At 39.4% G+C, this 25,221-nt stretch overlaps 4 protein-coding genes and 2 pseudogenes across 6 annotated transcripts; 3 read left to right on the top strand and 3 right to left on the bottom strand.

Annotated features, from left to right (window-relative positions):
• Nucleotides 1-586: 586 nt before the first annotated feature.
• Nucleotides 587-1,493, bottom strand: LOC147332849 (hemoglobin subunit beta-A-like). Its single transcript, XM_086289615.1, has 3 exons — nt 1,334-1,493; nt 921-1,143; nt 587-833 (listed from the first exon to the last, which is right to left on the bottom strand). Exons 1-3 carry the CDS (start codon nt 1,423-1,425, stop codon nt 702-704), a joined length of 447 nt encoding a protein of 148 aa, XP_086145741.1. The 5' UTR covers nt 1,426-1,493; the 3' UTR covers nt 587-701.
• A 904-nt stretch (nt 1,494-2,397) lies between these two features.
• On the top strand, nt 2,398-3,200 carry LOC147332848 (hemoglobin subunit alpha-A-like). The gene is made up of 3 exons (XM_086289614.1): nt 2,398-2,541; nt 2,644-2,851; nt 2,969-3,200. The coding sequence occupies exons 1-3, from the start codon at nt 2,447-2,449 to the stop codon at nt 3,095-3,097; spliced, it is 432 nt and encodes a 143-aa protein (XP_086145740.1). The 5' UTR covers nt 2,398-2,446; the 3' UTR covers nt 3,098-3,200.
• A 1,031-nt stretch (nt 3,201-4,231) lies between these two features.
• LOC147332847 (hemoglobin subunit beta-A-like) lies at nt 4,232-6,190 on the bottom strand (annotated as a pseudogene). Its single transcript, XR_015128943.1, has 3 exons — nt 4,934-6,190; nt 4,517-4,734; nt 4,232-4,441 (listed from the first exon to the last, which is right to left on the bottom strand). The product of XR_015128943.1 is annotated as a hemoglobin subunit beta-A-like (transcript).
• Nucleotides 6,191-10,535: 4,345 nt separating this feature from the next.
• LOC147332846 (hemoglobin subunit alpha-A-like) lies at nt 10,536-12,712 on the top strand (annotated as a pseudogene).
• Nucleotides 12,713-15,078: 2,366 nt separating this feature from the next.
• Nucleotides 15,079-19,376, bottom strand: LOC147332844 (hemoglobin embryonic subunit alpha-like). 2 transcript variants are annotated; one of them, XM_086289611.1, is made up of 3 exons: nt 19,279-19,376; nt 15,641-15,848; nt 15,079-15,207 (listed from the first exon to the last, which is right to left on the bottom strand). In XM_086289611.1, exons 1-3 carry the CDS (start codon nt 19,374-19,376, stop codon nt 15,079-15,081), a joined length of 435 nt encoding a protein of 144 aa, XP_086145737.1. The 2 variants fall into 2 exon arrangements, with proteins under 2 accessions (XP_086145737.1, XP_086145736.1); XM_086289610.1 differs by lacking the exon at nt 19,279-19,376 and adding an exon at nt 15,937-16,151.
• On the top strand, nt 17,747-18,452 carry LOC147332845 (hemoglobin subunit beta-like). The gene is made up of 3 exons (XM_086289613.1): nt 17,747-17,838; nt 18,008-18,230; nt 18,324-18,452. Exons 1-3 carry the CDS (start codon nt 17,747-17,749, stop codon nt 18,450-18,452), a joined length of 444 nt encoding a protein of 147 aa, XP_086145739.1.
• Nucleotides 19,377-25,221: the final 5,845 nt, after the last annotated feature.

The raw sequence follows: 25,221 nt of genomic DNA, 5'->3' as shown, positions 1-25,221 counted from the left end.
TATATCCAATAATATAATATTAATTAGTCATTGTGAATTGTTGATTTGTCCTGTTCTCATTATATGACGAATTATGATGGCTGTTTGGTAGCCGTTTGCATACAATGCATACTCTCCCTCTCTTCATGTGTGTGTGTGTGTGTGTTTCTCTGGTGAATTTCGACAACAGTTTTATGTTAATGTACAATCCTTAATATGTTTTATGTGTGTGTGTGTGTGTGGGGGGGGGGGGGGGGGGGCGGCGGCAGAGGGAGTGCTCGCCCGAGGCGCCAAACAGGCTAGGACCGCCACTGCCCACAGGGACGTGATCGCGCTGAGCTCAGCGCCTGTCCACTCGGCCATATTGATAGATAAGATTTTCTCAAGCTTCGCTGAAATTAGTCTTCGTTCACAAAACTTAAACACAAACTAAGGACAAAGAAACGTAAATAATGAATGAGTCGGGGCATATTTCTTAATTAAGAAAGTCATTAATGTTGTTTTTGAAGACAGTCTAAATTAAAATGACACTAAACGGTTCATAGTGTTGTATTGTCGGGTATAAGAACACCTGAAATGATCGCACAGAGAATGAGTTTGAGTTTGTTATAATTTAATTTATTTTTTTTATTAGTGCATATGGCAACAGAGTTAAAGAGATACGATTTTAAAATCACTTTTATGACTGTTGCACATCTTTGATGAACTGGCACTCCAGAGATTTAGTGGTACTGTCTACCCAGGGCAGAAACGACCACGGACAAAAACTTCTGCCAGGCTTCCTGGACCTCAGCGGTGAAGACGCTGGGACCAAACTTAGCGGCCACACACAGGCTGATGCATTCAGCGAGCACCTAAAGTGAGAGAGTTGGACAAAATAATTAAAGAATTACTCCTGATCTAATAGTGATAAATGTTTCTTGGTACTGGTGGGGACATACCCTGAAGTTATCGGGATCCACGTGGAGCTTCTCAGAGTGCATAGTGCTCAGTTTGGCGTAGGTCTTAGTGATGTTGTCCAAGTTCTTCACAGCATTTTCCAGACCACCCATCACGGTCTTCCCGTGCTGTGCCACTTTGGGGTTTCCCATAATGGCAGCGTTGGTGGACAGGTCTCCAAATTCTTTGAAGTATCTCTTACCCCAGGGGCACACAATCAGAAGCCTGGAATAAGACAAGAGACAGAAAAAATGACAATTTTAATGCATATAATTAAAAAAAAAAAAAGCATTTTAATCTAAAAAGACAAACATACGTGTAGATGCATTGGTTTCAGTTCGGTTTTAAGATTATAGGAAGAGAAAGTCACTCAATACATAAATGTGTTTCTAAATTGCAATGAGCTGCAGGTTACCTGCTGAGGGCCTGGGGACCGATTTCCCCCACATCGATTTTCCCCCAAAGGCCTATGATGGCCTTGCGCTCAGCATCTGTCCACTCGACCATTTTGACAGCGTAAAGGTTTTCACGTAGCTTGTGATCAGAAACCTTTTCGCAAACGCCGATCTTCGGGAGCTTTTTATTAATTACATAGTGCCACACCTCTTCGTCCTGGAAGCATCTGATTGGACTATAGCCGTCAGGCTTTTGGGTTGTTGCCCATGAGTAAGATAATCTTTACCAGATTATAAGGAAAAAACGCAAACACATATTTTTATGTAACAAATGTAGAAATAAGTATAAGAATTATAGACTACAGGTCTTTATAGACTGTTTTTAACCTATACGTACAGTAAAAAACATTTAAACCTCGAAAGTGATTTCTGATCTTTCGTAAGTGATCAGATCCCAACAAGCTGGCCTGAAAGTAGGGTAAATACCCGTTTCTGATGTGTATATATATATATGCAACACACATCTCTAGTAAAGAAATGTAGCCTATTTTATTTGAGAACAATTCTCCAACCTCTAATAAATAGGATACAAAGGATAAAGGTGCTGTGCAGTCCCACATGAAGCGCAACAACCAGTCATCCTTTTATATCTCACATCATGCCTCGGATATGATTACTTACCAAGATTTTGGTAAAAAATATCTTAATTTTTGATTATGTGGTGTCATTCTGTGAGTGCTTATGTTGTCATCTAATTCTCTAATTCTCTCTTGAGACCAAACGAGCGTTTGGCAGCGAGAGATTATTTGCCACTTGTTTCATATTTTACACTTCGGACATTATTTTATAAAATATCACATTGCTTTTTCAACAACCTCTTGCTATTTAATAATTTCTTTAAGGGATAAATATATTAGTTTCTTCCCCAACAAAATAAGTCATATCTTAAAAACAAGGAGGGGCGTTAACTTTTATCTCAAGAAATACCTCGGAAAGTGCTGGATTTTTTTCTTTATCGCAGAGGTGTGGTTTAAATGTGATACTGGGTGTGGTCCATTTTGGTGTTATATAAAAATGATAGTGACAAATAGTCAACACTTTCAGTTCAGAAGACAACTGAAGAAAACGCAGACATGAGTCTCTCTGGAAAGGACAAGGCCGTGGTGAGGAACTTCTGGGCCAAAGTGGCCCCGAAGTCAGCTGAGATTGGAGGAGAGGCACTGGGGAGGTTGTATTGAGCCCCTTTCTTTTCATTCTTTATTCATTCATAGTTTTAATTAATTAGTAAGTACTTATTCATATTTCCATCATTTGAATATATATTTTACAGGATGCTGACTGCTTATCCCCAGACCAAGATCTACTTTTCTCACTGGTCCGATCTGAGTCCAAGCTCTGCGCAGGTGAAAAAGCATGGTGCCACCATCATGGCGGCCATTGGAGACGCTGTGTCAAAGATTGACGACCTTACTGGAGGTCTGTCTGCCCTCAGCGAGCTCCACGCTTTCAAGCTCAGAGTGGACCCTGCCAACTTCAGGGTGAGCTCACCCAGTAACATCCACGCAACAATGATCACGTTGTAGACAGATTACCATTAGTCAAGAGGCAATATAGACTTTTCGACCTAACATATGCATGTGTTTTTTGCCTCACAGATCCTTGCTCACAACCTCATCTTGTGCGTGGGCATGTTCTTCCCCGCAGACTTCACTCCCGAAGTCCACGTCTCCGTTGACAAGTTCCTCCAGAACTTGGCTCTCGCTCTGTCCGAGAAATACCGCTAAAATCCGGCAACTCCGGAGCCCCTGAAGCCTGTCATCTACAGTAATGTCAATAAAACCTCTTAAAATGGCAGGGCTCCGTTAATAAATATAATAAACTCTGGAAGCTGGTCCTTTCTTCTTTGTCTGCATCCCTACACTATTCACTTTTGATATAATTGCAGGGGTGTGTTAAGAAATTAAATTAATAATATTGTAGTGACAGAAGGGGGTGTGGGAGCATAGGAAAAGAGAAAATTCAATCAGAAATGAACATACAGTTGTGTTAAATGCAAATTTAACCTTCTAACATTTTGCACTGAATATTCGTTTTACTTTATAGTGGAGGAATTACCCCAAAGCTTTGCTTAAATGGGTAGTAAATAGTAATGTGTATACAAGGATTTCATTCATTAAGCATGGCGTGATATTAAACAGTTTGATTTGGCATTTTATATACTTTTTCTGAACACACAAGTAATGAACATTGTATATAATTATACAAAATAAGCTTCTTTTTTCTTCTTCTAATACATATCCATTTTCTGCTTATCTTACCGAACACGTGGAAGAAACCCTTTTTGGATTCTTGGATTAAAAGAATTTAATAGGATAAGATAACCTTTATTAGCCCCACACGAGGGAAATTTGTTATGTTGAAGCAGAAAGTGGACAGTGCAACGTAATGTAATGTACACAATATTTCAAATCCTTTATCATGGTCCACAACTATAACCAACAGTATTTTTGATGCACTGTTATCAATAATGTCACGCGACCTCACCCATTTATATCAAAGTGCACATTTTGAAACGGACTAAATAGAAACCGGCAGCGTCACCCTTTGCAAAGATAAGAAGTAAAATATAGACGCTTTTATAAGAATGAGCTTAGGAGGTTTTAATTTCAGATAATACAACATGGATAATTCTAACTACAACTTACTGGCTGAGTTAAAAAGAAATGACACCACCCTTATTAATATTTCTATTATTATTATTACTATTATTATTATTACTACTATCATGAACATTTTCAGTATAAGTGCACAATCCCTTGTAAAAATCTGCTCTTGGAAGGCTTGAGTAGAAAAACAAAATGCAATTGAAAATGATCACACAAAGAGAATTTTATTTAACTGGAAATTTATTTGTCACATGCATCAGCTTCGAAGCGCTAAACGGAAACACTGCTGTAAATTATTTGGTTATGAATATGAACTATAATTCCACAAGTTCAGTGGTACTGTTTGCCCAAGGCAGAGACGACCACAGCGAGGAATGTCTGCCAGGTCATCTGGACATCAGGGGCGAAGACTTGAGGTCCAAACTTGGAGGCTACACAAAAAGCGACAATTTCAGAAAGCACCTAAAATGAAAGGGAAACAATAATAATGGCATGCTTCATCATTATCACTGGTGGAAAAAGTCTCAGATCACATACCCTGAAGTTGTCAGGATCAACACGGAGCTACTCAGAGTGCATAACGCTCAGTTTTGGCGTAGGTCTGCTTAATGTTGTTCTTCACAGCATTTTCCAGACCAACCATCACAGTCCTTCCGTGCTTGGCTAGTTTGTGGTTTCACATAATGGCAGCATTGGTGGACAGGTTGCCAAAGACTTGGAAGTATCTCTGAGTCCAAGGTTACACAATCAGAAGCCTGAAATAAAGAGTTTTACTTTTTCTTTTATTTCGGTTGAATTAAGTTGTTTTCTGTGGCAGATTAATAAAAACAAAACGAAAACAAACCAAAAACAAATTCTGTTATCATGCGGTAAATAACAAGGCATGTAAAAACAAGAATAATTAATTTGGAGATACCAATAGGCGTCGTTAAATTATCATCTAACGTAACTCACCTGCTCAGGGCCTGGGTGCCAATTTCAGCCACATAAATCTTTCCCCACAGGTATGTGATCGCGCTGAGCTCAGCACCTGTCCACTCGACCATATTGTTAGAAATAAGATTTTCTCCAGCTTCGCTGAAATTAGTCTTCGTTCACAAAACATAGGTCCCTTTTGGAGGACTTTATTAATTGGCCGCTACCACCCCTCTTAGTCCGGAAGCATCTGATTGGATCAGAACCAAGGACAAAGGCTGTTAATAAGTCAGATATAATTTTTGCCAGAAGACTGGGAAAAGAACAGAAAAAAGACAAGAACATGAAACATTAAAAACACCATCAACTCGACATCAATTGTTCGACGCCATTCAGTGTCGAATATTCATTTACCAATAAACCTAATTGTAAATGAATATGATAAAATGTAAGGCAGAATTTAACTGATTTTGAAGGTGTGATTTTTGCATAAGGAGAAAAGCTCAAAAACCCCAAAACATTTTCTTCATTTGTTATTTTTCTCTCAGCACCTGCACATATGAGCATCTAATATGTTGAAGTGTGTTTTTAACTCTAACTTTTTAATTTATATAGATTTTTTTCCCGTTCATTAGCAATTTTGCCACTATTCCTTTAGACTGCATGCCCCTGTTAGGTTAAGGCTGTGTGCAGGCAGGAATAGGACCCAAGGTGCAGACTCCAGAGACAGACGTGAACTCAAAAAAGGCTTTAATTTAATACTCAAAATATAACATAACTGAAAAAACTCAAAACAAACTTAAACTAGAGAAATGACAGAACACACAGCTAGGAAACCGGTAGCTCGCGACACAGACACTAAGAAACACAGGGCTTAAATACACAGAGGGAGCAATCAGGAAATGAGTAACAGAAGGGAAACACAGCTGGGGCAAATCAGAACTGACGAGACCAAAGAAGCGTAACCTGAACACACTGAGAAAAGACTGAGACCTTCAAAGTAAAACAGGAAACACATAACACAGACTGAACAAAGACACAGACTCACATGCAGGCACTACAAAGGGAACAGAGACGTGGGAACAGGGCAGACACAAACACTGACTGAACACGGGGATATAGGAACTTAAGATACACATAGACGCGAACTAGACAAGGGGATGCAGGTGATAGGGGAGACAGAGCAACTAAAGAAGACAGAGACCTAAGCCATAAGACAGAACTCAAAGAAACCAAAAACTAGACAGTATAAATAATATCATAAACTCAAAAACCCTGGGTCGACGACCCAGGCATCCTAACAGCCCCTTCATACTGACATCAGTTCTTTAATGCATTCGTCGCTATCGTATAAATGATGACACTGGACGCAGCGTGTTCGGGTGATGTGTTCCAACTTTACTCGTAACCCGGAAGCTCCCCCCACACACAGCCTTATGGGAACAGTAGTCTACCGCTACACCTCCTCCTTCTAGCTAAAGACATACTTCATAACGTCTCAAACAGCTCACTAGAACAGAAATGGGGAACATCATGAAACGTGGAAATTATACACATCCCTCATTTGTTCACTTACATTTAAACAAAACACATTATTGTAAACATCTCTGACAGCTTAACCCAGCTTTGAATAGGGCATGAATGGATAACTTCAGAGAATTACACATCCAGTCTTTCAGGAGGTCTCACCACTCGACCAGATCTGGTAATAGTCCCTGTTGGTCTGAGGTGGCTCCTATTTCTCCTCAGAAAACCCCTGTCTGTCTCTACCACATAGGATCTGGGAGCACTGGCAGGTCCAACTACTGCTCCGGTAGTTCCTTCCGTGGTAATCCACACTTTCTGTCCTGACGATAGTTCCGGAAGTGGTCTGACTCTATGTCTGCGGTTGTAGTGTTTTGCCTGCTCACGCCTCCCCTCCTCATCTTTTTTTCGAAAAGCCTGTAGGTCAGGCCACCTTGGCACCAGCTTTGCCACAGCCTGTGGCAGCGTGGTCCGCAGGTGTCTCCCCATAAGCAACTGCGCCGGCGAGAGCCCATGTTCCAGTGGGGTGGCCCTGTACGCTAGCAGTGCTCTGGTGTAGTCACAGTCCTTTTTCCACAAGTCTTTAATGGTACGAACAGCGCGTTCTGCCTCCCCGTTGGCTTGGGGGTACCTAGGGCTGCTCGTTTCATGTGCGAACTGGTACTCTTTGGCAAAGTGCTTGAACTGTTCTGATGAAAATTGCGGCCCGTTATCCGATACCACAGTCTCGGCAACACCATATCTTGCAAAGGCTTCTTTTACAGCATTAATAGTGACCTCTGCAGTTGTGTGTCTCAGTTCAGCTATCTCAATGTACCTTGAGAAAAAATCAATAATCAGCAGGAAGTGTTTCTTTGACCACTCGAACAGATCCATGCCGACTTTTTGCCATGGGCGGTCGGGAACAGGAGTTGCCAGCATTGGTTCACGGCACTGTAACCTATGTTTTTGACATGTTTCGCACCTGTCTACCATTTGACGTATTTGGGTTGAGATGCCCGGCCACCACACAGACTCTTTTGCTCTGGCCCTGCATTTTGAAACGCCCTGGTGGCCTTCATGCAAACGTGACAAAACCTCCGCTCTCATTTGAGGTGGTATCACAAGTCTCTCCCCTTTCATGAGAAGACCATGGACTAGATTGAAGTCCATTCTGTATTGCCAGTATCCCTTTAACTCTGGATCTAGTTTACCTTTTTCTGGCCAGCCTGTCCCACATTGATACACCACCTTTCTACACAGGTCATCCATTTCCTGCGCCAACTTAATCTCCTCCAGCCTTTTATCTGTTGCTGGGAGATGGGAAACTACACCGTCCACGAAAACCTCCACCTCTTTTTCCAGCTGAAGATCCCCAGCAGAAGGAGGCCCTGCCAGCGGTGCTCGTGAGAGAGCATCAGCAGTGACAAGGTTTTTCCCTGGAACATGGACAATGGTGAAAGTAAAGCGCAGCAGCCTGAGGCGGAATCTCAGGATGCGTGGAGGCAGGTCATCCAGGCCTCTTGTGCTCAGAAGAGGGACCAGGGGTTTGTGATCTGTGATTAGAGTGAACTGTAAGCCCATGAGGTAAGATGACAGTCGTTCACACGCCCACGTTACAGCTAGTGCCTCCTTTTCTATCTGCGCGTAGCGTTTCTCTGTGTCTGTGAGACCTCTTGAGATATATGTGACCGGTCGCCAGGAGTTGTCAGACTGTTTCTGAGTGAGAACAGCCCCGACACCGTATGGCGATGCATCTGCAGCGACTCGTGTATCTGCTGAGTTGGAGTACTGAGCGAGCACTTCTGGAGAGCTTAATATCCCTTTTAGTCTCCTAAATGCTGTTTCCTGTGGCTCCGCCCATATCCAGTCATTTCTGTCTTTTAGCAGTTCCTTTAATGGTGTGGTGATTGTGGCTAATTGTGGCATAAACTTGGCAAGATAGTTGGCCATGCCCATGAGACGGCGCACATCTTCCACACTCTGAGGCTGCGGCAGCTGCTGGATTGCTGTTATCTTGTTGGGATCAGCCTCAATGCCTGTTGCTGACACTTTGTGTCCCACAAAGATTATTTGACTTTTAGCAAACTCACACTTCTCATTCAGAGTGAGACCCTCCTTATGAAACATTTGGAGCACACAGTGCAACCTCTGGTCGTGCTCCTGCCTGTCTCTGCCGTATACAAGCACATCATCGGCGTGACAAATCACCCCTTCAAAATCTTCCAGCATCTGTGACATTCGCCTTTGGAAATGTTCCGGCGCCGATGCAATGCCAAAAGGAAGGCGGTTGAACTGAAACCTTCCAAAAGGCGTGATGAAGGTAGTGAGTGGCCTTGACTCTGGCGTGAGCGGAATTTGCCAGAATCCAGACCGGGCGTCGAGCTTTGTGAACACTTTAGCATCTTTCATCATCGCTAGTGTTTGATCTACTGCTGGGAGGATGTGTCTTTCTCTTTTGACTACTGTGTTCAGGGGTGTGAGGTCCACACATATTCTGGGGGGCTTTCCTGCTGGTCTGGGGACCACTACCATGCCAGAACACCACTCTGTAGGCTCAGTGACTTTGGAGATAACACCCATTTCTTCCATTCTGTGCAGCTCATTTCTCACTGCATCTCTGAGGGGAAGAGGAACACGTCTTGGGGCAGATAGGGCTATTGGTACAGCTCCTTGCTCTATCTCAATGTGATAAGGCTCCCTCAGCACGCCTAAACCTTTAAAAACGTCTGGGTATGCTGCCCTGAAGTCTGTCACCGATTCCTCTACTGTGCTTACTCTGTACACAAGACCCAGAGCCTCACACGCTGGCCTGCTTAGCAGTGGCTGTACTAGACCTGACACAAGGTAGACGTCTTGAGAAACACTGCGCCCTTTTACTGCTAGCTGTGCCTCGAAGCAGCCTTTAACATTAAGTGGGTTACTGCCCGGCCCTAGTAACTTCTTTCTGGGTCTCTGCAGCTTACCATCCCTGTCTGGACTGTACAAACCCTCTGGAATAGATGTAACATCCGCCCCTGTGTCAAGTTTAAAATATACATTTTCCCCATTTAACTTGACCTTTTGCACCCAGGGCTGTGACCTCCCAGTCTCTACTTCACCCAAGAACACACAATCCTCGCTGTCTGCATCTTTCTGATTTTCTGTCACTTCGCGTAGTGCTGTAGCTTCACTACTGCGACAGACCGCAGCAAAGTGCCCTTTTTTCTGACATTTTCGACACTGTACCTCTTTGGCTGGACATTCTTTCCATGAGTGTTTGTTCTTGCGACCACAGCGGCCACATTCCTTTCCACTTTGTTTGATTGGCTTTTGTTCCTTCTTCTGCCACGTCTGCGTTTTCCCGCGTGTTGTATTTGTCCGTATTGTGTCCATGTTCAGTGTTTTCTCCACTGCCGCGCTGCTGTGAAGTATTGATTGTTGTTTCTTTACCGTTTCGCTCTGCCTAACTTTCTCAATGGCTTTAGCAAGAGTCAACTCTGAGTCCATTTGCAGCAGCTCGGACAGTCTTTTGTCTTTTATGCCAACTACAATTCTGTCCCTTATGAGTTCGTCTTTGAGTGCTCCAAATGCACAATTTTCTGCAAGTTTGTGCACAGCAGTGATGAACGACTCTGTACTTTCCCCTTCCTGTTGCCGTCTGGAGTTAAACTGTGCTCTTTCAAAAATTACGTTGTGTTTTCCTACGTAATGTTTGTCAAATGCCTCTTTGACAGTTGCATATTTCTTTTTATCTGCATCGCACAGTGGTAAAACTGCCAAAACATCATCAGCAGCGTCTCCCATAGCGTACAGGAGTGCATTAACTTGATACTCGTCTGATTTGTTATCAAGAGCAGTTGCAATGCGAAATCTTTCGAACCTTCTGATCCACTTTGGCCATTCGGCAGGATGAGAAAAGTCAAATGTTTCTGGGGGTGTTATTTGTACCGTGGTCGCCATCGTGACGTGTGGATCCCTGGCTTCCTCGCGTTCAGAATCCAAGCTTTCCGGTGCGCCGACCTCGTCTCCTCCTTCCGACATGTGAAGCTCGTGCTCGACCGCGCGCGCGCACGCGCCCTGTTGCTAGCGCCGGTCACAGCGCCGGTCACAGCCTCGGCCACGCTTCACCTGCTTGCCGGTCTTGTTCGGGTTATCGATGCGAAAACTTCTCTCGCAGTTAACTGCACCGTACTGTACTCGAAAAAGAAGAAGAAGAAAAAAAAAAAAACTGTGGAGACCGCCGTTCGCACTTCTGACACCACGTATAAATGATGACACTGGACGCAGCGTGTTCGGGTGATGTGTTCCAACTTTACTCGTAACCCGGAAGCTCCCCCCACACACAGCCTTATGGGAACAGTAGTCTACCGCTACAGCTATTTTACTAACTAATTTGACGTTAGGTGTTATTTTGTACTTATCTTACCTTATAAATACAGACTTATAAGGTAAGATAACACGGCGACTAAAAATACTTGAGAACAGGGTGTGGTTACTTTTATCTCTAGAAATGGCTTGTTAAACTCGAACAGGAAGGTGTGGATTAGATTTGATACTGGGTGTGGTGCAATTTAGTTCCATATAAAGAAAGATAGTAACAAACAACTTTCAGAATTTAGTTAACTTTTCTTTCTGCTGCGTAAACCTTTAAAGGCAGACACGAGTCTCTGGAAAGGACAAAACCGTGGTCCTTCTGGGATAAAGCGACTCCGAAAGCCCCTGAGATTGGAGCTGTCATGAATCGCTGTGCGGCAGGCAGGAGTTGGACCCAAAGTGCAGGACTCACAGACTCAGGGAGGTGAACTCAAAACTCAGCTTTATTTGCTGGCAGGGAAAAAAAAAAACATACAAACTAACCTAAACTGGGAACTTGGAAAACTCAGAGAGACACACAGGGAGATCCACACAGCATGAGGGACGACGCGACACTGACTCAGAGAAACACAGGGTTTAAATACACTGGGAAGTAACGAGGGGAATGAGACACAGAAGGAGGGCACAGCTGGGAGAAATCAGGACTGACGAGACAAGCAAAGCAGGACGCATTCACATGAGACACGGACCATCAAAGTAAAACAGGAAGTATCACACAGAGACGCGAACTTGACACAGTGGAGACAGCAACTAAGAAATACAGAGACATAAACCATAAGGCAGAGGTCTAAGAACCAAAATACACAGGGAAATACTCAGCTGGGAACACAAGAGACTAGACTAGAGAGAGTAACAAAAAACCAACCATGAGAACATAATGCACAATGCAGAGTGACAGAAAACAAGAAACTCAAACATGCAAAGACACACAATTACACAGAACAGAGGGGACACAGAGAGACATGAAGGGCAAGGGATCAAAACTAGAAGCCATAGAATAAATCACACACAAGTACAATAATACAAAAATCACAAAGAACTAAAAACGCTGGGTCAGGAGACCCAGGACCGTGACAGGAGCAGAGGCTCTGGGCCGGTTGGTTTTCATTATTTTCTGTTTTGACGATGTGCACACATCATGCACCACATTCTATGTAATAACTTCGCTCTATCATAACTTATCACGTTTACGTTTTATAGGATGCTCACTGCATATCCGCAAACCAAGACCTACTGTTCTCACTGGGCCAGATTCTGCACAGGTGAAGATGCACGGCGCCAACATCATGGCGTCGGGAATATTGACGACCTTGTTGGAGATCTGACCAATCTAAGCAAGCTATGCTTTCAAGCTCAGAGTGGACCCTGCCAACTTCACGGTAAGCTTAAGGAGGGAATGATCCATGCATTGCTCATAAGTCCATACAATTTCTCAATGAGCAAAATACTAAAAGTAATATAAAGCTATAATGTTGTTGCACAGTACACACTGCAATAGTTACAGCCTTTTGCACACGCTCTACAGTAAAATAACAAATGACAAAGTTTTACAGTTTAGAGTAAAATGTCGATCAGAGCCATTTCTTATATTTTATAAACTGTGTAATATATTGTTTTATTTAATTAGTTCAGTATGTTACTGTTATTGTCTTGGAGCAACTATAACTCACACAATTCCCTTAGGGATTATTAAAGTATTCTGACTCTGAGTCTGAAATTTTATGTATTTCTCGTTATTTATGAATTAATACGTTTTCTCCATATTTATTTATTTATACAGATTCTTGCTCACAACATCATCTTGTGCATGGCCATGTTCTCCCAGGAAGACTTCACCCCTGAAGTCCACGTCTCATTTGACATGTTTCTACAGAACTTGTCTTTGGCGCTGTCCGACAGATACCGCTAAACTCCAGATTCAGGCGCACCAATCGCTGCATGGAGCGTGTCATCCGCCACACTACCAACATCCTTTTTATAATAGAAGAACACAGTTACTATATGAAATTAATACATGTTTACATTTATTTTACTTTAGTCACGGTATATACTTGTATTATTATTATTTTTAATTCTCAATAAAACAAAACTGTTTAACTTGCTCCGACAGCAGACGCCTCGGACACGCCCCTTTACTCTTTAACTTGTGAAGGGTTCCCTGGTGTGTCGTCACTCATCCAACACATTAAATTAGAAATTCTGACTTCCTGTGCGCACGAGTGATTTAGGGATGATTAAAAACAGCAAGTAAAAAACATACTTCTACTTTCATAATAGGCCAAACTAAAGTAATAATTATATACGACATCAGAGTCACACTATCAATGAGGAGCTGTTATCAACGCGGGTGGGTGTGCGTAGACCATCTGATTGCTCTAGTTGGCCTTTTTCTTCTTTCGGCTGCCCTCTTTAGATGTCCCATCATGTGCCTTCATCCACGAACCTCCTCTGTGGTCCTCGTCTTTTCCTTCTGAATGACAGCTTTCCTTAGATAAAGGAGCTGTCATGGCAAGGCAGATACTGCGGTGCACCCTAAAATAATCTCGTCGCCCCTAGTCACTGTCATAGTTTTGCACATGACAATATTGTTATTTAAAAAAAGCTAGCATTAACACTTTGATTCTAGCTACACAGAATTAACACAGAATATGAATTTCAAAATTGAATATATTTCACAGTGTCACCCCAACCCCTTCTTTGAAAAACGGTTCAGCCCATAGCAGCCCCTCTAAACTGTTTTATTTCTTGTTGTCAGTAGCTGTCGCCTATGATTGGTGCCAGAGCACATCTTGAATGAAGAGGAATTTCAGATTTCAACACAGATAGAAACACAGATGAAAATTCAATTATAACCATAATGAGGATGGCTGAGAGTCAGCATTGTTTCAAATTTTCTGAGGGGAAACAGGTAGAGGTCATAAAATACACATGAGCACTAAAGACTCACTCAACGTTGAAGTGAATATATGTGAACTAGTGTGTATTATAAATTAGTCTGTAGTTCTGTAGCCTTAATTATTTCATCAGTCTGTGTATAGCACACACTTTGATTCCCAAAAATCAAGTAGTCGTGCGAATTCCTGCCCCAATCAAATCTGTTAGCTCCATCATGCTTTATGATTATATGTATTGTCTCCCATAAATCATTGGGATTCGTCTTTGGACAATGCACAGTGCGGGTGGGGTGCTACCAGTGGCGGGTTTTGATATGGGCGACATGGGAGGTTGCCCAGGGCAGCATTGTGGTGGGGGTGGCATCATGGCATCGGCAAAAAAAGTTGCTCGTACCCATGCTGCCCCGACGTCATGCCAGCGCATTTTGGGGATTGCATGGGCACCGAAAATAAACCAACAAACTACGGCTGTCAACGTTAATACCGTCTTCAGGATTAACGTGATTAAAATTTCTAACACAATTAATCCATCAGAATGACTCCAAATCCCTGAAATGATACAGACTTATAATTTGTTTTCCAAAATCTATCACACACATATACCCAAAAAGTGAGCGTGAGGGGCCTCGGTGCGCCTGCTGCTGATGCTGCTGTGCTGAAGTCTCACGGGGAGGGGGCGGGCTGCTTCCATAATATTGTCAATCCAAGCCCATTATGTATTAATTTTTATTCCTGTTTTTTGTGAAATCCAAGAAAAAAAAAACATATACAAGGTGTAGCTCTATTAGTTTATGTTGTGGGGTTGGGTGTTTATATTAGAGCGCAAAAATTACTGATGGAAGGTGGAAAAGAAAAGGTCAAAGCCATCAGGTCCTCAGTTTAGAAAAAAAGAGAAAAGGAGACACATCCGGTCAGATCCCCCCCCCCCCCCCCCCCCCCCATCGAAACTCCATCCATTCATCCACCCAAGATAATAATAATAATAATAATAATAATAATAATAATAATAATAATAGGAAGAAGAAAAAGAAAGCAATTCGGAATAATGACGATAAAACAGGAATAGCTGGTTCTGGGGGACTGCCTGGTCATTGTAGTTGCTGCTCGTTTAGGTCAATACTTCACTGCTGAGGTCTGTGCAGCTTCCAGGAGAGTCTTTGTAGCTCAAGCCTCCCTGAGAAGGCAGTACTACTAGCTCCAGAGGACCGTCACATGCTCTATTTTTAAGTTGTGTATATAAGCTTTCAGTAAATCAATCGCTACTCTTCTTTAATTAGCCCATAAAGAGAAAAAAACCCATTCCTGGTAAAAGCTACAATAATAATCCAACTGTTTAAAAATGATCACCACAAACGACCATGAGAGTTTAATTGCATTGGATCTTTTATTACATGTGAAACTGTCAGTGAGTACTCGAGCACATAATGCAGTTTATCTGTATTTCTCAGACAGGGCGAGAGCAACAGCAGCCAGGAACTTGTCCACAGCCACATGGACCTCAGGGGTGAAGTCCTCGGGGAACATGGTGGACAGGACCACGAGGAGGTTGTGAGACAGAACCTGTGGAAAGATGATGATCACACTGAAATGAATGGACTTTTCATTTATTTATTTGTAACCAGAGAACATCATTTCAGATCAACCAGTAATCTATCTAAGATCAAATGAAAGCTGAGTTAGAGTGAGTTTAATTTGTAGTCCAATCAGTGTTCACAATAGAACAGAAAAATTAATTTGGCAAACGCTGTCATAGTAAATGGACCGATGTATATATATTGCTTTTCTAGTCTACTGGAGCATTCAAAGCACTTCGTACAACTTGCCTAATTGACCCATTCATATAAGTACTTCTTTTTCTATGACTAGGCTTTTTTCTCTCTAACATTCACACAAATTCACACTTCAGTGATTACACTGAACCACAAACTTTTTATTAAGTAGATGACCTCAAATAATGTCACCCCACAAACATGACAGTAATAATGATCAGTACCTTGAAGTTAGCAGGGTCCACTCTCAGAGTGAAGGCATGCAGCTCACTGAGGCTCAGAAGAGCTCCGGTCAGATCGTCAATTTTGCTGACAGCATCAGTAACTGCAGCCATCACGGTTGCTCCGTGCTTCTTCACCGGGGCAGAGCCGGGGCGCAGGTCCTTCCAGTGGGAGAAGTAAGTCTTGGTCTGAGGGTACACTGTCAGCATCCTGGATAAAAATGTAAGAGAACAAGCCAGCGGGTAAGAGACAGAAATGCAGGAGCAGGTTTTTGTAGGCATTGTGGGGCCATATTTACCTGGAGACAGCATCACAGCCGATTTGTTCCTCCTTACCAGCCACTTTAGCCCAGAAGGCTTTGACTGTGTTCTTGTCCTTTGCAGAAAGACTGGTCATCTTGCCTGTTGTTGCTGTTGGAGTTGTGTTCAGCTCAAACTGTGGAGGTCTTATATATGAAACAGGAAATGCACACACCCGACCCACCTCACAGATAAGGTACTGGAATTTAGGCATGTTCAAAATGATATGTAACAGTTCCCGTGAGACAAACACCAAACAAAAGACTCTATAAGGCAAGACAACTTAACAAGATAATCAGAATTCATTTCTTCTTTTTGGCTTCACTTAAGAAACATCTTCATTAAATGAATGTGCATATTTTAAAACTTAAATTTTCAGTGAGAGCCAGTTAAATCAAATCACTAACCTTCCAATTTTTGAATTTATATCAGTCTAATATTACCATTTAATTCACGACAAGTCACCTGTTAGTTTGTATTTCTTTATCTATTTATGTATTTAATAATAATAATTTGAGAAAAAGCAAAATGGGTACATGATTATAACTTTAAAAAGGCTGTTGGCTTCAAATTTGGGTCTGGACAGATAGTTGGATTTATAGCAGGGCTTTATAGATACATTTACTGTACATACACATGCATCTAAATGTTTATGGCTATATTTAGACTAATAAGTCAACGGCTAATTTATGTTTCCAAACAGATAATCAAAAACCAAATCCAAATCCTAATGTGGAAAGCAGCTATCACGGATATAATTGAACACAGAGAGTCCAGGGATGTTCTAATGTGTAGGTTAAAATTTAAATACTGTTGTTTAGGCTATCATTTACCAACACTACAACCAAAATCTATGTCAATGACGTTCACTTCAAAAAACCGTGTCAGTTTAAGGCTTATCTAATCTTCAGCAGGTGAATCCTCTCACAGGGCAGTTTAAATTTTTACAGCAGCTGTTTGTTCTCCACAGGAGCTCAAATGTAGCTCAGAGTGGACAGTTGCTACTGATATATTGAGGTAAAGTTAAACATCAGGTGTAGAAATTTGAGGATGAAAAACAGGTTTTAAAATATGGCAGAAATACTGAAAATATTTAAGAGAATGACAGAAAAGGTTTTGTGGATAACCAGAAAAAAACAAAAGCTGAGACAAAGTTATTAAATTTTTTTTCTACTTACAGCCAGTCAATAAAGGCCTGTAGGATGTGTGGGTGTACCATTCTTTTCTTGTCATTTTCCTCTTTAAGAAAACTCTTTATCAAGTTTATTTATTAAACGCATGTACAAATGGCAAATGCAGGACCTTAATGCTATGGTTTGGTCATATGTTAAAATTAAAATCTGTGGAATCTGGTCCATTTAAAAAACAAACAAACAAAAAAACATGTATTATTTACAAGCACAAGAAGTTTTTTGTCACTGAAATTTAGAATTCATTATTTTCCAAAGGATATACTCATTGTACTTCATCCAGTTCTTTATTTCTATCCAGGTCTGCAAAATATTTTTGATTATCTTACTTCCAATTTTCTTAACTGTTAGGGGTCACTCAGGGCTGGAGCCTATCCCAAGATAGAAGAATAAGTAGTCTGTAAGATATTCCATAATGAAAGTTTCCAACAGATTTTTGGTTAATTTTGACAGTTAATCAAAGCTGAACTCAGAATCGTTAAACTGACCAGTTTAGCCAACTCCCACTCTCCAACTCCACCCAATTTCATATCTTTGGGTGGAGTGAAAAGAACTCTTTAAAAGGTGACTTTGTGGCTCTGCTGACTAACAGCACAAGAGCAACAATCAACAAAGCAAAATGGTTGTGTGGACAGACTTTGAGCGCACCACGATCCAGGACATCTTCTCCAAGATCAACTATGCAGTCGTTGGGCAAGCAGCTTTTTCCAGGTGAAACATAGTTTTTTTTTATATTGACGTAAATTTATTTTTAGAAGTTTGGGCTATTCAAGTAGAATCTTTATGTGCAATGAAAAAAGCTGGCATATTTTGTGCATTACACAATGTAGATTTCTCTTTTAAAACTAAGAGCAAATCAATTATTTACACATTCCCTCAGGTGTTTGACTGTCTATCCCTGGACTCAGAGGTATTTTGGTCAATTTGGAAACCTCTACAATGCTGCTGCTATTGCATCAAATCCAAAAGTTGCTGCTCATGGAAAAGTCATCATGGAAGCTCTGGAAAAAGCAGTGAAGGACATGGACAACATCAAGGCCACATATGCAGAGCTGAGCGCGCTGCACTCTGAGAAACTGCAGGTGGACCCTGACAATTTCATGGTAGGCAATGCTGAACTGACGGCACTGATTCCCAGTATTGCATGTTTGTGTGTGTCAATGAAGATTGCTAAAGCATGTTGTGCTGTGTTGCAGCTCCTGGGCGACTGCTTGACCATTGTGGTTGCTTCCCAGTTGGGTAAAAACTTCACTGCTGAGGTTCATGCAGCTTTCCAGAAGTTCCTGGCAGTGGTGGTGTCCTCCCTCAGAAGACAGTACTACTAAAGAGCTGCAGATGCCCGTCACATGCTCTGTTATTAATTGTGCCTCAATACGTTTTAAAAAAAAAAAAATATTAAACAACTTCAGAAAGTTCCCAGTGCCTTTCTTTTTTTCACTTGCTTTATTATCTTTAAGTTTTAATACAATGTCCTTTGCAAAAACCTTGTATGGACTGCTTAAGGATTAAAGCCATTTTTAAATGCTTGGATGAAAAGACTCTGCAGCCAATTGCTGCCTGAAATCCAGAACCCATGTAAATCACCAAATGTTGTTTCCTCTATTGAGTTGTTTTGATAGACCTTGACTGTAGCCTCCAGTTGCTGCTTATTTGTGGAAAGGCATGCTCTGTTGGACAGAGATCAGGTGATTGACTTGGAGACTGTGAACATCCAATTTCTTTGCCTTGAGAAACTCTTGGAATATTTTTGTAGTATGTTTTTTTGCACTGCAAAAAACAGTCTGATAATTTTTTACAGCATTTCACAAATTCTGAGCCAAGAGTATGGTCCTGTAAATTTCATAATTCACCCAGATACTCCTATCAGCAATCACATCATCAATAAACACTGACTACCCACTTCCATTGGCAGCCATTCATTCCCAGCATCAGTAACTGCAGTCATCACGGTTGCTCCATGCTTCCTCACCGGGGCAGAGCCGGGGCGCAGGTCCTTCCAGTGGGAGAAGTAAGTCTTGGTCTGAGGGTACACTGTCAGCATCCTGGATAAAAATGTAAGGTGAGTTAACAGTACATATATTTTTTTTAAAAAGGAGCAGGTTAAAGTAGTCAATTTGGGTTCGTAGATTATAAGTCATAATCCATATTTACCTGGAGACAGCATCACAGCCGATTTGTTCCTCCTTTCCAGCCACATTAGCCCAAAAGGCTTTGACTGTGTCCTTGTCCTTAGCAGAAAGACTAGTCATCTTGTCTGTTGGATTTCTGTTTGAAGTTGTCTTGACCAACAGAAACGCTTTAGGCTTTTATATGTAGAACAGTAAACGGACACACCCGGCACACCTCAGAGATAGCAACCTGGACAGGCCCCCAGTGACATGTAACGCCTTTGGTGAGATAAACGGTAAACCAATTGTCATGCTAGCTAAACTCCTAAAGAAAAAGAGTAAATCATTAAAGATGTTTGAATGGTGTTCACTTAATTAAAGTGCACACAATGAAAAAATAAATAAATAAATCAAACCAAAGACTTGAAAAGAGAAATGTATTTCTGAAGAATAGAACCACAAAGTAACATACTTTTATAAATACCTCAAATTTTAATATCTGTTAGTCTATAGCCTACATTAACAAATTAAATTGTGTTTTTGATTTCAACTGATTTAATAACTGTTTATCTTGAGAAATGATACATTTTGATAGACAATTCAGTTTTTAAGGTGAGGCATACATTTATTTAATTATTTATTTTTTAACCTATTTCACAAACAGGTTAAAAAATATAATAAAAAAAACAATCAATTTAATGGAGCGAGAAAATACCTTTTTGGCCAGTATGACTGCTTTTAATTTCACTTTTGTAATGATCTCTTGTTGGATATGATTTGCATGTTAGTGCTCACGTCTGAATGCAATATCAGTTGTTTTGGGGTCAAACCGTCTCAAATCAAGGCTTCTGCTCTACAATTTTTCATACATTGAAATCTGCAGCAATGTTTGAACATGCATCTTTCAAAGACTATCAAAGATAGAATCCTGAAATGTTCACTGGTCTTTCTTAAAGTCACAATTAATACAGATCCTGAAATTGAGACAGATACATCACAAAATGTGTGAGCTAGTTCCAAAATGAAAGAAAAACAACAACAACAACAACAACAAAAAACTCCAGTACTCATGCAAGTCCCATATTTGAGCACACATTAATTAAAAACTTCAAAAATTAGGAAAATGCCATTTTCAATATAACTTGTACCACAAGAACAACAATATCAGTAGGTTGTCCTGTCCAAATACAACAAAATATAGATAGATAAATATAATAGAGTTTTCAGATGATACTGTAATTATACCTCAGAAAGTAATTTTGTTACATGTGTGCATATTTTTAGTTTTTAAGACTTGGGTCAGTCCAAACTCAAATCATCACATTTTTATAACATTTTCTGTTCAACCTTCTCCAGTTTGCATTAAAATGTTATAGTTCAGAGTTTGGACATATATTACAATTGCTGTGAAATTTTAGCTTTATATATTAAAAACTTCACCATCTAGTTTCCAGTTCCGCTTTCCCCTGTTTATATAAAAACCTTTTGGTCCAAAGTTTCAATATACAGTATATACTGATTGCTGGTAATTTTAGATTCATATATCAAGTAAGTTTTTATATAGTTTTTTTTTCCCCAAAGGACACTTTCATGACATTTTTCTTGCTAAAGCCTGTTTTCACTGTCCTTTCTTATCAAAATGAATCAGAATTGATCATTTGGGACAGATATTTGTCAGAGCATTGGCTAATAAAATATGAAAAAAATGTCCTGTAAAGTTCTGTGTTCGAGCACACACTAATAAAAAACTAAACAATAACCCTAAAATAAACACAGAATACTTCTTAACACTAGATTCTTATTCACAAAAATGAAGAACATCCCATTTTCATATAACTTTCATGCTGGACTAAATAAATATCACAAGCTCAAAATTCTGGAATTTTCAGATAATGCTCAATTTATAACTGAGAAAACAATTTTGTTAAATATGTGCATGTAATATTTTATATTTTGAAGAAATTTTCTAGTTACATATCATGCTGAAACTTAGTGCCATCAATAATTTGGGTTAAAATATACAAGGAAACAACAAACATATATAACTTAAAGTATTTTATATATAAAGCTAAGATTGTACAGCAATCATGATATGTCCAAACCTTGAAGCATATAATATTTTTCTATTCAAATTTGAGGTGGTTTAACAGTAAAGGTTCTGTAAATGTGAAGATTAGTGATGGAACGACCCTCAATGAAATCTATCAACAATGACATTTTAGAACATATTTAACAATTTTTTTTACTAAGTTATGATTAGAGTACAACATGTATTACATTAACTTCAAATCTTTCAGAAATCATCACTAGTTATTTTTAAGCAATTTGAAGTTTTCAATTAATATGTACTCAAATATCAGACTTTGCAGGAGTGCTGGACATTTCTTTTTTTGTTGTGTTTATATTTCAACTAACTCAGACTTTTTTTTGTTTCTGTCTCAAAAATCTGGCAGATCCTGATTCTATTTTATTTCATTTTCAGGCTTTTATGTGTAAATGTTTGAACATTAATTGGAGATATTCATGTTCAAACATGTAGATTTCAACGTGCAAAAAAAGATTTGAAAGTAGGTCAAAGGACAGTTTTTGGCCAAATTGGAGACGGTTGAGCAGGAAATGTTCTAAAAGTTGGCTGATTTGAGATGGAATGACCCATTTGTTTCTTTACTTGTTATCTATTATTTATTATATTATAACTTCTACTGTCCTTGTGGCCAGGTTTCTCTTAAAAGGGTTCTCCTTTTGTTTTTTTTAGGTGAGACTTTTACCTGATTAAATAAAGGATAACAGGCGAGTAAGTAACTGTAATTTGATATCTCAATCAAGAAATAATATTGTGCTTTACTTTTTTTTGTAAAGCTGTACATTTTAAAATTTATGGATAATGAAAATAATTATATTTTGGCATTAACATTTTAATTTAAGTGTTTGTACATATTGGTGGTTTGACCATTATAGAAACATAAAAAATGCTTTAAGAAATTAGGTCAGTTGTGGCACAAACCTCATATTGGCTGGTGATCTAATAAATTTGAACACTGCACTAAAAACTTTTGTCATTTAAACTCAAAGACGTAATTTAAATATAAACATTTACAGTGGATTGTACGGCTAAGGGATTCTGATTTAAAATTTGAATACTGCAGTTAACTAACATTTGTACAGGCACTTACAATTACGTTAACTAAGGTTTGAGGATGACGTTTGTTTCTGTGTTATCTAAACTTCCAACAGGTGGATCCACCCTGAGAGCAATAAATGTTTCCTGGAAATCTGTGTGTTTATCTAACGTTTTTTGGGAGCACAGAAGAGCTCACACATGGCTTACAGTTGAGATTTCCCCTTTAGATAGAGGTGATCCTGCATTTCAGTGAAGTGTGAAAAGGAAAACATACAATTATGAAAGTTAATGAGGCTCAGACTAATAAGTGTGTTGTGAGTTCATAAGGCCTATGAACATAACTATAACAAAAAAAGTGTTGGTCTTATGTGTAGTTAAATAAACAACAATACATTCTGTAGTGAACTTCGTTTCCTTTATGAGTGTATCTTATTGTTCTTGTCTTACTAGATCTAAACACCATGAAGACCTCCCATTAAGCTTTAGTATTTTTGGTGTCTTTAAAATACTGACAAAATCTCTAATTTCAAAATTTAAGCTCACACATTACACTGACAGCTTCTGTATTTACGTATTTGTGTTAATTATTTAAAAATACAAAAATGTTTGTTATACTTAACATGTAAAATTAATATTGAAGGAGAAAAACTGATTTACTTTTCTAACTGAGATTATATATTTCTTTATGTCACTTCTTTCACATGCTCTGGCACCAAAAGCCCGGTGCCTACGCACTTCAGTAAAGATATTTAGATCTGGAAACTGTTTGCTGTTGAATTTGGGCACTTCATACCAAGAAAAATGATTGACTGATACACAATTTTAATTTTGAACAAGAAATTAGAATTTTACAGACACTTTAAATACCAGAGTTTCTCCAAAAGTTCTCTTTTCCATTGCACTGACTTACAATCTGGAGTTGGCTGCTCACTGCTCCTAAGCATTTATATCTATATTAGGTACCATGTGTTGGAGAATTATTATCTAAATATATAAATATATTGTTCATACATTAAAGACTTACACAGCTACAGCAAATTTATGTATTCTGTATGACTAAAGCTTATCTTACCAGTCACAGTAATTTTGGTAATTCTAACAGTGAAAATTTTCAACCATCAAAACCAATTAAAAGGAGAAACAAAGATAATTGTTAATTAGATCCTTGATCAATTATCAATTATCCAAATATGGATTGTTTATGATTAAAATAAACTGTCTGTAATGATAAGTTAAACTTAAAAACCCCCAACAGTTTACTAATTTTAGTGTTAAATCACCAAAATGTAAAAGTTTATATCTACCTTATTAGCAAAATAAATTTCAATATCAAAAGCGAAATGATACATATAAAAGTCATGCAACAACCACCTAGATATTATATGGTGCATCAAGTAAAATGGAAGCACACTCAATGTTATGATCCCGCTCAAAAATTATAATGTAAAATGAATCCATTGAACTCACAGCTTGTAAAAACAAATGTGACGACTAAACACAGCAAAGTATGTGGTGCAGGCTGATATAACAATAAGAGCATTAAAAACCATGCAACCAAATGCATGCACATAATGTTCAGGACAAGAACCCAGTTTTTGTGGATTTGCTTCCATACATAACCACAGTGGGTTGTAAATCAATCAGTCAACATGTGATTGAAGTGCTTGCTTTCAGCTCTAAATCAAGAGGTTTTACAAAAATGTTTCATGAACTGTTTTAGAATTAAAGTAATTTTTATACAAAGTCCCCAGTTTGAGAACTTGAAAAATTATAGGACAATTGACTAATAAGCAGCCACACCAAACAACCTTAAACGCAATGAAATACAAGTGCATGCTGACAAAAATTATTTCTGTGGTGAGGAAAATAAAACTTACAACATCTAACACTCTTGAGGAGTTGTCAAAGTCGCAATCAAGAGATACTGAGTTTGCTGAGTTTGCACCAAGGTCCAAACCACTGATTACACTGAAGACCAAGAAAGTCAAATTAGGCTTTGGCAGAAAGTATTTGAAAGAATGTAAAATTTTTGTGAAAACCCTTGAATTAAAGCTGAAAGTCTGGATTTCAATCACATATTGATGGTTTCATTCACAATACAGTGTGTATAGTGGCAACAATAAAAACTGTATCTTTATTCCAAATTTTATGAAGGTCTCCTTTGGTCTTTGTTTCTGGGCTCGATCTACCTATTTAGTCACAAAAGCTTTTTTCTACCACAGAGAAAATGGGTTAATGTTTTGTTTTGTTTGAAAATTATTGTTTTATCTAATGGAAATAACTTGGTGTCCAGTGTTTCTGTGACTAAATCATATTTCTTTATTAATTTCAGTAATTGGCCAGTTAACAGATAACAGTCATGCATCAATGGCAGCGCAGTGGTGCGGTGATTAGCGCTGTTGCCTCGCAAGACGGTCCTGAATTTGATTCCGCCACCTAGCTGGAGCCTTTCTTTGTGTGTCTGCATGTTCTCCCCGTGTTTGCTTAAATCCTTTAGGTTTTCTAAGTTCATTTCTATTATGCCTAGGTTGCCATTATAGACTTTTTTTTATTAGATTCCCCTTTGTGTCTTCAACCCCTGTATTAAGTCTCCCTTGCCCTTCATGTGTTTCATGTCTGCGTGTCTTGTGTTGTCAAGTTCTTGTTGTCATGTCTGCGTCTAATTATGTTTCTTCTTTTATTCTGAAGAGGTCTTGTGTTCCTATGTTCAATGTGTTTACTGTACAATATAAAGCGCATTGAGGTGACTTTTGTCATAATAGTTATTATTTAAATCGCTATAAATGACTATAGAAAAGAGAAACCAATGCAGAATTTGAAAGTCAAGTAAAAGTGTCCCAACTGCTCTGAATTCAGATCTTGATT

The sequence above is a fragment of the Aulonocara sp. 'chitande type north' Nkhata Bay genome, linkage group LG4 (assembly GCF_057382095.1).
Source record: "Aulonocara sp. 'chitande type north' Nkhata Bay isolate Kocher_YH1m ecotype deep benthic linkage group LG4, A_spYH_male_GT1.1, whole genome shotgun sequence".
NCBI classification, from domain to species: domain Eukaryota; kingdom Metazoa; phylum Chordata; class Actinopteri; order Cichliformes; family Cichlidae; genus Aulonocara; species Aulonocara sp. 'chitande type north' Nkhata Bay.
This window is presented reverse-complemented; position numbering and strand designations above follow the sequence as displayed.